Here is a 10,208-nt window from a genome sequence, read left to right as displayed (position 1 = left end):
CCATCCCTAATTTCTCAGTTCCATGCACACATTTCCCAGACAAGTGTCATATTTATTCCAGAACAAAATACAAAGTATTTGTATTCTATTGTGAACATGTTTAAACAGATAAATTTTTTTTTTTTAGGAGTTGACAATTGTGTCTCCAGCTAAGCCTGCAGCTGGAAATAAACAGGTGATGCGTAAATAAAATGCATATCTATTACATTAGACAGTGAAAATTACAAGTTTTTGCAGCATAAGAAACAAGTACATTTATAACATCAGTAAGGTGCACAGGTTAAAGATGTGTCTGTTGCATCTTCTAAAACAGAAGCAAGAACACCGATAGCTAGATTTATTAGACTTTAAAATATGTATGCCTTAAGTTTACTTCACCAACAGCAGAAAAAAGTTTTAGTCAACATGATCAAATTTTGTTAGTTAAACCACACACGCATGCACACAAAGAGTTTTTGTCTGGCGGGAGACAGCCGTCAATGTTGTTCTTGCCCTCACTTGTATCTCCAGTGTAGTTGTTTAGGCGTAAAAACGTCTGCTGCTCTGTCTTGCTCCCCTGCATAAAACAAAAACAATTTCACACAAAGTTTTCACGGAATATATGTTTTTCATGGTTCAAAGAATTTTTATAAAGAAGCCAAATTTTCTCTTCCTGTACTCTGTGAGTGGTCCATCTGCACCACTATCGGCATACAGCAGGTTGATTTAGCTTGCAGCTAAACCAAAAAATGTGTTTCAATTTCTCTAAGATGTTTGAAAGTTTCTTTTGGAAAGGATGACTATTGCTGATCATGTTTTTTAAGTGTGATTCATGGTTGAGTGGTAAAAGCTTTCTGGAGTGGCACATCTCCTTGTCCATACGCAAGGTGGCTATGTAAACCGCTCCCCCAGGACCTTATTAGCATCCCCTCTACATCGAATAATTCAAGAGGCTGCAGCAGTGTCATCTAAACGCTTGTTCTTTTACTTATGATGAACTACACCCAAAGCTTAACACCCTAAGGAGAAACCACGATACTTTCACCGGTTTTGACATGCTACTTGTTGGCTAAATAAACTCCTAGACAGAAAATACCTTGACAAAATACATTCTCAAGGCTGTTTTAATGCTTGCTAATAACTTTCTTACACTGTAAAATCATGACTATAATCATCCTCACAAATAGCAAACGAATTTTGTTATCCAGAAGTGTCCCGTAAACTGAGGCAAATGTCAAATATTATTTTCAGACTGGCTTTGTATTAGAAAAATATAGAGGATTTGTAAGCTTTATTTACAAGCATAGAAAGCCTTGCTCCTACCCCTGTTTGCAGCTTGCGTAAGCTGATTTGAGTTTGTTTGTTTGAGTGTTTTTGTGTTGCTACAATATATTGCATCACCCTCTTACAGCACATGAAGACTGGGCCTAAAGAAGCAAGAAGTATAGAGAAATAAATTTTTCGAGAAAACAAGGGTTAATGACTTTTAATCTTCATTGGTAATTTTGAATGAATAAAGTAAGTTTAAAAAAGAAGTGAAAGAAAAATATGCCCTCTACACAGGCTACTCACGATATGATTTCAATGTGATCAATAGCCCATTGGTCAAAGCCTGCTCCATCATGGACTGGCTGCCACCAGCGTAATTGCACACCAACTGCTTTGGCTTCTGGTGGCAAGTCATAGGCCACCCGCTGAGGTCTCAGGAAGTCTTTTGGATCATGGCGTGCTAGTAAATGCCACTCAGCACCCTGTAACAATCATGAATCTTCATATAGCAGGCTGTTTTGTCTGCTTTTGGAAAAAGAGCATACCTATGTGATTGCATGTGTACCTAAGTTGCACACCTGCAATCCTGCTATTTAAATTGACTATGCTTAGAAAAGATGAGCATTAAAAAACTGTTAAGTGTTAAAATAATGATTGTTATCAATGAGCACATTTTAGCAATTAAGGGCTTTAGCTGTTTAAACCAAGTATAAATTATTTTTATACCATAAACAATGGAAACCCACACATTTTACTTTTCATGCTGTTATTCAATAAAGAAATTGCACGTACATTTGTCTTCAGTAACATGAGAAGTCTTTTTAAGTTGAAGACAATGCAAAAATGATGCTTAGGTACAGCCACTCAATGTTAATATGCATGTAGCCAGCAGTATTTAATGTTTATATGGGCCAGATTGCCTTTCAAAAACGTGGAAAAATGCTTCATTCTTGCAAAACAGATTTCATTTGAAAGAAGTTATTTCTCAATGAGTGAAAATCGTGTTTTTATTGTTATTCAGATATTCAGTAATATTTTTTGAAAGAAAAAAATTAAGCAAAGTAGATCTCATGTTATGGCTTCATTAAAACATCCTAAAAGAGTATTTACTGACAGTAACTTTTAAAAATATTCTTAACAATCTGTTTCACTTTCAGATTATCTGTTATGTCAATAGCACCTTGTATACTTTTTGCTGTTGGCTTCTCAAGGAAATCCTTTACTACATGCACTTGGAGCTGCTTAATGATAAACCTTTTTTCTGGCTTATTCAGGGTACTATGAATGTGATAGGAATAGAAAGACTACTTTCGCAACTGTTGTTAGACACTGATCAGGTTAGTACTAAACTGTTGTCTTAGATACTAACCATGTTAGTACTAAACTGCACCAGAACACCACGATAGTCTGGTCCTTCCCCAAGCCGCACATTGCAGTCATGTGTTTGAGCCTGACAGCCAATTTGCAGTACAAAGATTACCTTGCTGCAAAAATATAGTCAGCAAATAGCAGTAGTGGTATATACATGCAGGAATCATTTGATGAATTTTTCATCAAAATTGCAGAAAGATTTATAAATAAGCATTTCCCAGATCTCACAATAGAGGATGAGACTCAAAAAACTGTCCTAACTGTAGGTTTGACTTTTATAAATACCACAAACTGAACAAATGTATTTTACAAATGTATATCATGAAAGTAAAAACTCCACTGAACATAATTTGTCTCTAGAGTGGTCAGCTGATCTGACCAAATGTGCTTGAAACTACAAACCAAGACAACCCTATTAAAAAAGCTGTCTGGTAACTTACAGTGCATATGATGTATCCATTTCTGCTGTGATGGCCTGACGCACACCACAGCCATTGAAGTAGAGAGTTTTTCCATGAGCATAGGGTAACAATGCACCACAACCAAAGCCAATACTACCTCCAGACACTGTTTGCCAGTGAGCAGAGAATATACCACCCTCAAAATTTTCAAACATCTGTTTTAAGAGGCGTGTACGTTGAGGGAGACAGGTTGGACCTGTACAGAATCCACAGATAAAAGAATATAAAATAGTTTCAAGCTTTACCTCTTAAACACACAAACTTAAAATGGCTTCATAGCTTATGTCATATAAGACAATCACACACTGATTTTATCCTGTAAGATTTCAACATTTAGTGACAAGACCCCTAAATAAATTTTAAAAAAAAAAAACAACTAAAGCCTTGATCGCAGTGACAGAACATGATGTTATTCTCACCAAAGTAACCTTGATCACAGTGACAGACCCCTCGAACACAGTCTCCACGCCCACTGCACATGTGTGGACATTTCTCTCCCACATAGATGTCATCAATGGCCCAGGCAGTCAGCACTCCAGGGCCATCCTGTAGCCAGCGGAAGCGAGTGGAACTGAGGGCAGAAGAGAGATGGTAGTCTTCACTACACATGTACAACCTAACTATACACCTTATTATCTTTTTCGTTCAAGTGTGGGAAATTTAGTTTCTGATAACCCCAAACAGATGCACCTCACAAAACAAGGAGTGGTATGGTAAATAAATGCAGGTAAAGGGTGCTTACAGGCCAGTGAAATGGTTCATCTGGTCTAGGGCCATGAAATGGTTCTTCATGTCTTAACCACTTTAAAATGTTTTGTCATGTCTCATGCAAGACCATTTGGAAGGCGGAGCTCAACTGTCTCCTACCAATGTTACTTCCCCTCATTCATCTACTCATTTCTGGTGGGGGTGAGGTGGAGTGGGGTGGGTAGAGGGAGTTTCCCATGCAGTAGCAAGTTAACTGAGTTACAGTGAGTAGAATCTGGAGGTAAAATGGAGACAAAAAACATTTTACTTTACCTGGAAAATGTGTTTTCTGTAAGCTCCATGGTGATGCGGCTCCATATTGGATGATGTGACACAGTGTAGACACTGGCATCATGGTGATGTTGGGACGACAGATAACTTGCTTTTCATTGCTGCTCGGTAGGCACAGTGCACGCACTAACTGCCACTGGTCTGTGGCTGGATTTTTGTTCAACTCAAGCCGAACAGGAGCCAAAGGTTGGCATGCGTTGTAGTGCTGACCACAGCCTACAACCAGCTGTGAATATAAACAAGTTTTCCAAGCGTTTAAATATCATGTACTAAATCATTCTGGGCAAGTTGAATTGCACAACTGAATCATGTTTCTTCATACAAATGAGTTAATGACTATCAACAACATCAAAAAATATTTCCTGGTAAATACAGTGAGTGTAGCATGTGCAACTTTAAAAATTCAGTAGAGAAAAAAATGTTGCCACTACAAATTACTTCTCTTTGGTCCCTCATTAGATGATTTATGGATGAAACTGTCACATTCCTACAGCATACTTTGTGTGCCTCTTTTCTACTTTTAGTATGGTGGGACAAGCATGACCTCATGCTCAATGTTTTGTTCTAGATCATATTCTACATGATGTAGCCATCTTTTCGGCAGGGCTAATATTCCTTTGTGTGCCATCTGTGATATTTGAAGTGCTTTTTCTGCTGGAACAGATGATTCAGGAATCCTACATTTCAAGTCCAGATTTTCATTTTGTGTAGTTCTTGCATGATTTTTTTTTTTGCATTTAAAAGAGTAGAAATTGACCTGTTTTTAAAGAGGCAAACACAAATTCAGGGATTATGCCTAGAATAAGTTAAGTAGTTTGATAAAGTTTTGCAGTTGCATTTGTTTCATAGACTCCTAAACATTAAATCTCCATATTTTTTGTTATTCATGCAAGAGCTATTAAGTACCTTAAATTGCAGCATATAGCCAGCCTGAACAATGAGTTGCGTTGTTGTAAAACTGCGTTGCCCAGTTCCTTCCCCTGAACTCTCCTCTGCCCAAGTCATTGCATTCTTGGTGCGCTTACACACATCACTCACCACCAGGCCTTGTGGGTGGAACTCCCAGTCACCTGCATCGTCCTAACAGACAAATATTAACAGATTTTTTTTTATTTTACATCGGACAGTACAACTGCACATACAGGAGGAAGTATTCACAAAAAGGGATAATAACTGTAGGACTGGCGGGCATAATAAGAATCTTTTTCACTACAATTTCACTTCACCCAACTTAAAGGCTGTTGAGCTGTTGCACAAAGATATTCTGATGTGAAATCTACAGCAGTCAAACAAACTGCTATAAAATAGCACAGACAAGTTTTATAGTTTGTAAAATAGAAAGCTGGCATAGTGAATGAGTGACAGAATATTGCACGTTAAAACATTTTTGTTACAAAAGATCCCCGCACAGTAAAATTATAAAAAAAAAATGTAACGACTGTAAATAAAAATAAAGTACCAGTCACTACATTTTGATTCATCTTTACCACAGATAGTCTAGATCTAGTCATGTAATTCTGTTCTCATAAACTGGTTAAATATTCTGATCTGGAGCTAGCTTTACATGCAGACTGAAATGAGTCACTGTTAAAATAGTCACTAGGGCTATTGTATAAGTCCTCAGAATAATTTTCACTCATAAGTTACTTTAAGTTACTTTGTGATATCAGGGCTGTGTATCAAGATTACTCTTGCAAATTATCAACATTCAGCTTTATTCAGTGGCAACCTCCCTGTGAGTGAGCACAGTCATAATGTAGTGACATAAACATGTATAGCTTTGGTGGGGGAAATGGTGCTTTATGTTGAGCCAGCAAAAAGCTATATCATGGTAAAGCAGGTGGTCCCGTAAAGAGGTGCCACAAACAGAAGGATTTAGGTGTGGGAGAAATGGCAAAAGGTTAAATATAAGTAAGAGAAAGAATGTCTTAAATGAGTGGAATATTGTTTTTTTTCTGGAATTGTATTTTGACCAGGTTGGTGGGATAAGTGATGTATGTTAGTGGGACTGATCGTGCTAGCAGACTACACTAGCTGGAAGTTAATGGGATGCTTTTATTGAGACTACACATAGTGGGAATATTGTTCATGACATAAATTTATTGGGTGACTGTTAGTAAAATTATTGCAATAGTTTAGAAGGATTCCTGCAGCATGCTGTGTAATACTCTAAATCACTTACTTGTTGTGGGGTATCCAGGTCAAAAGACTGGTGGAAGGAGCTAGGGTTAATCACAGTTCCACCTACAAGGACATTGTCTATGGCCCACTGGGTGCGTTTTGTGTTGTCATGGGCAGGAGCCTGCCACCAGCGAAGGCGTGTGCTTGGTGTAAGAGCCTCTGGAGGCAGTGGGATGTAATCGGTGCGAGGGGTTAGATAGTGAGTGTGATCCAGAACATGCAGCAAGTGCCACCACAAACCTGTTGAAAAATTTGTCATTCATTTAATGGTCCTTTTACTTTCAGGAATGAACATTTTAAAAATTAGATATATTTAAGAAATGAACTACTTAAAAGTAATAGTTTTACCAAATCTAGAGCAAATGACTTATTAATGAGAACAGGAAAAGGTGTTAACCTCCATCCACTGAGTACTGTAAGAAGACATCATCATGGCGTGAGAGAGGCTTGTGACATCCGCCCACATCACTGTCTCCACCAATCAGTGCAGTGTACAGCACAAACCTGTCAACACACACTTCAGCTGCACACATCTGAACAAAACAACTCATAGCTTAACATTTTTAAAAACTAATCTATAATTCCTGATGTTTCACATATTCAAAGAAGTACCGCTATGCATCAAAAATCGTACATTCCAGTGCACAACATAAATCAGACAAAATAAGGTAAGACTTGTTTGCCAAATGAGGTAGCACTAGGAACAAGTCAACAAGTCTAGAAATGGCTGCCACTTTCTTGCTCATTTGTGTGCACACCCCACTCCACTCCCCCAACACAACGCAGAATGTTCCTCCTGATGCTGAACTTCTTCAATTGGCAATTTAGTCTGTAATCTGTAGTAGCCTTTACCTGTTTCTCTACATATTTTAAACTGTACAATTTCATGTTCTCATACTGTCCTCTCTTCTACCTCTTCAGCAGTCTCTAATGGCCACGGAAAAGCTACTGAGCACCTCAAAACAAGGTCAACCAGAGGCACCCGAGGAAGCAGAAAAGCAACAGAGTAACAGAAGTAGCCACCACACTGCACCATGTTATATATATTTTGCACCTCCTATTTATTTCTCTCATATGGTAGCTAGATTACAAATTAATGTATGCATTATGATGTAAACAAAACACTTAAAATATTCTACTCTGTTCAAAAAGGTGTACGACTATATTATACGACTAATACAAAATTCGAAAACCAAATTGCTGCAAGAAACGGGACTATAGGTTGTTAAGAAATGTTGGATGATATTACATTATAATTACACCAATAAATCTCTTCGATTGCTAACGTTTCTGGGGACTGGAGACCATTTTTCAAAATATAGATAGCCATCTTCCTCATCGGGAAAGGGGATTGGAGTCTGATAAACATGGTCTCCGGAAATGTCAAAGAAAGAATACCAATACCAACTTTTTAAGTTTTTCCTGACCTGTACAGACTCTGCATGCTACACCATGCTACATCACACTAATGTACAATCTTGACACCAGACAAAAGAACAGAGCTAATAAAGCAGAGCTCATGAGGTTATATTACTTTAACCTGTATAGTATGCATTTTCTTATGAAGACATTCTGTGTCAGTACCTGGCATTGCGTAGATCAAGGTCAGAAGTGATTGCCTGGCGAACCCCTGATCCATTAAACACTAATGCAGTCCCATCCACTAGTGTTCTACAAGCCTGCGTTATAAGACCACCCTGTCCTGCAGTCCAGCTGCTGGTGTTCAAAATAGGACTGCTGAATGTATCACGAAGTTGTGTCTGCACTCACAACAGAGAAAATGTGTAGGAAGATAAATATAATACAGGATTGGAGACTATGAGACTATGTGTTTGTAATAATAACTAAAAAAGTATCACTTTATTTAAAGCATAACATTTTTAGAACACGAATTCAGCACTCATACAAATTTAACTTCTCCACACCCCTACATGTTTAAGAAAACAGCTGCAGAGCTACCTCAAGTAACAAGAACAAGTCACTCACTGGGTTTCCTTCCCTCCTAATCTGACTGCAGTCCCTGCCTGTGTAACCTTCATCACAGTTACAATGGGGGTAGTAACAAGTGCCATGCCCACTACAGAAGTTGTCACATGCTGGCCCTACATACATCATTCAGTGCCCAGTGTGTAGGTTCAGCACCGCCTGCTGACTGTTGCTGCCAACGAAACCGTGTGGCACTGAAAGAATGCAAAGGTTCAAAAGATGAGTACAGATTAATCATACTCTTAGAAAAATAAATATCTGCATATGAGGTGTATGGCGACACAAGATCCCCCACTCACTCACACACATGAACACTGCAGAAAGGATTTATATTTTAGATACAAAAAATATGTGAAATGACTAAAAATAACTTGTAAACCATGATGAAGACAGAAATGACAGGTACAGACTTACTCAGAAGTTGGCAAGCCATACAAAGGAACAATAATTCGCTCCCAGTGAGGCCAGGGATGAGCATACATGGCTGCTGAAGCTTGGGGCTGTAAAAGGCAGGTGCCACCATCTTCCACACATGGAAGATACAATGGCAGCCAGGAAACACCATGATCTGTGGAGTAGTGCAGATCAACTGGTGGCACAGAGATGTTGCTAGCCTGGCCACAGCCTATGTTGATGAAGAACTGTAGCATATAGCCTCTAGTTATGTTGACGTTACGTAACACCAGCTGCGATACTTCTCCATCTGTTCTTCCGACAGCGGCAGACTTCTGTCCACAGTATTCTTCTATCTGTAAGACAGTAAGATATTTCATAACAGGTTTTGGATAACAAGTTATCAAGTCTAAGAAAGGAAATATCAAATGGAAACCATGCCTACTTTCATATTGTCCACAGAAATGACATCACGGTAGTCAAAGGCTGAGGTGAAGTTGACTTGAAGTTCAGCTGGATTCACTTCCTCCCCATTGATGCGTATGCTGTCTACAAGCCAGTCAGCCATCTGCCTTCCCCCATACTGTGGCTGCCACCAGCGCAAGCGAGTGCTGTCTTTCTTGGCTCCCTGAGGCAGCTGTATGCTGATGAACCTGTATGCATGGGCACCTGTCATCAATAATGAACTCTGCCAGATCTGAAGGCTCTAGGCACCTATGCCCTAGCTAGAAAAAAAAATTACTTATCTTCCTGGTACACATTGCTCTTGGCATATCCTCCTAAGTATCTGCCTTGCTCTTCATCAGACTATGTCTGCTGTATGTAATAAGTGAACTACTTACAATCTCTAGTGCAGACCTCTATATAGTCAAACTGCCTACAATCTCTAGTGCAGACCTAAACAGTCCACAATATCTGATGCAGACCCACAAAGTCTATGACCTTTGATGGAGACCCACACAAACTATCTTCAACCTCCAGTGCAGGATAAATAATTTTTGTAAAGTGACAACCACGAAGACAGAAAAGGAATAATATAAAAAAATAGTTGCCATGGTATGTGGCCTTTTTTTACATTCACTTTCATTCTTTTGACATCTGAGATTTGTATCTCTGGTTTCTAGAACAGATGGGTAGCCAGTGCAGAAAATGAAGGAAAGGGGTTACAGGAGCTAGATAGCAGAACAGTTCTTGATGCCAATAATTAATGTTTACCCAGGGTTGTGCTATATTTATAATGAAGACACATTGGCATTGCTACACCATTCAGATGATTGGAAGGTAAAGGCATTATTTCATGTCAGCCAACACTTTGTATAGAGCTCTATAACACCTGCATAGTTTAAGTTGTACCAATGCCACAACAGTCAGTTTCATATTATTTGAGCTTTTTTCTGGGAACTGTACCAGTTATTAAAAAAAATCACCATAGTATTACATGTGACCTTGTCTAGGATCTGTACCAGCTCTATAACAGCCACTTACACTACTTCAGGCTTTATCAAGTTGAGCATAGCTTTATTAGACTTA

The 10,208-nt window shown here is 38.7% G+C and overlaps 1 protein-coding gene across 1 annotated transcript in view; it reads right to left on the bottom strand.

Annotated features, from left to right (window-relative positions):
- Nucleotides 1-31: 31 nt before the first annotated feature.
- LOC112572203 (reelin-like) overlaps nt 32-10,208 on the bottom strand; it is a 38,366-nt gene continuing 28,189 nt past the window's right edge. Inside the window, 15 exon segments of the mRNA XM_025251774.1 lie at nt 32-556; nt 1,552-1,730; nt 2,618-2,732; nt 3,060-3,276; nt 3,500-3,651; nt 4,101-4,216; nt 4,219-4,344; nt 5,025-5,198; nt 6,301-6,539; nt 6,697-6,803; nt 7,884-8,059; nt 8,286-8,409; nt 8,411-8,479; nt 8,700-9,034; nt 9,124-9,331. Coding sequence (XP_025107559.1) covers nt 520-556; nt 1,552-1,730; nt 2,618-2,732; nt 3,060-3,276; nt 3,500-3,651; nt 4,101-4,216; nt 4,219-4,344; nt 5,025-5,198; nt 6,301-6,539; nt 6,697-6,803; nt 7,884-8,059; nt 8,286-8,409; nt 8,411-8,479; nt 8,700-9,034; nt 9,124-9,331 — 2,374 coding nt within the window. The 3' untranslated portion in view covers nt 32-519.

This window comes from Pomacea canaliculata, linkage group LG9, assembly GCF_003073045.1.
Source record: "Pomacea canaliculata isolate SZHN2017 linkage group LG9, ASM307304v1, whole genome shotgun sequence".
Taxonomy (NCBI): Eukaryota; Metazoa; Mollusca; class Gastropoda; order Architaenioglossa; family Ampullariidae; genus Pomacea; species Pomacea canaliculata.
This window is presented reverse-complemented; position numbering and strand designations above follow the sequence as displayed.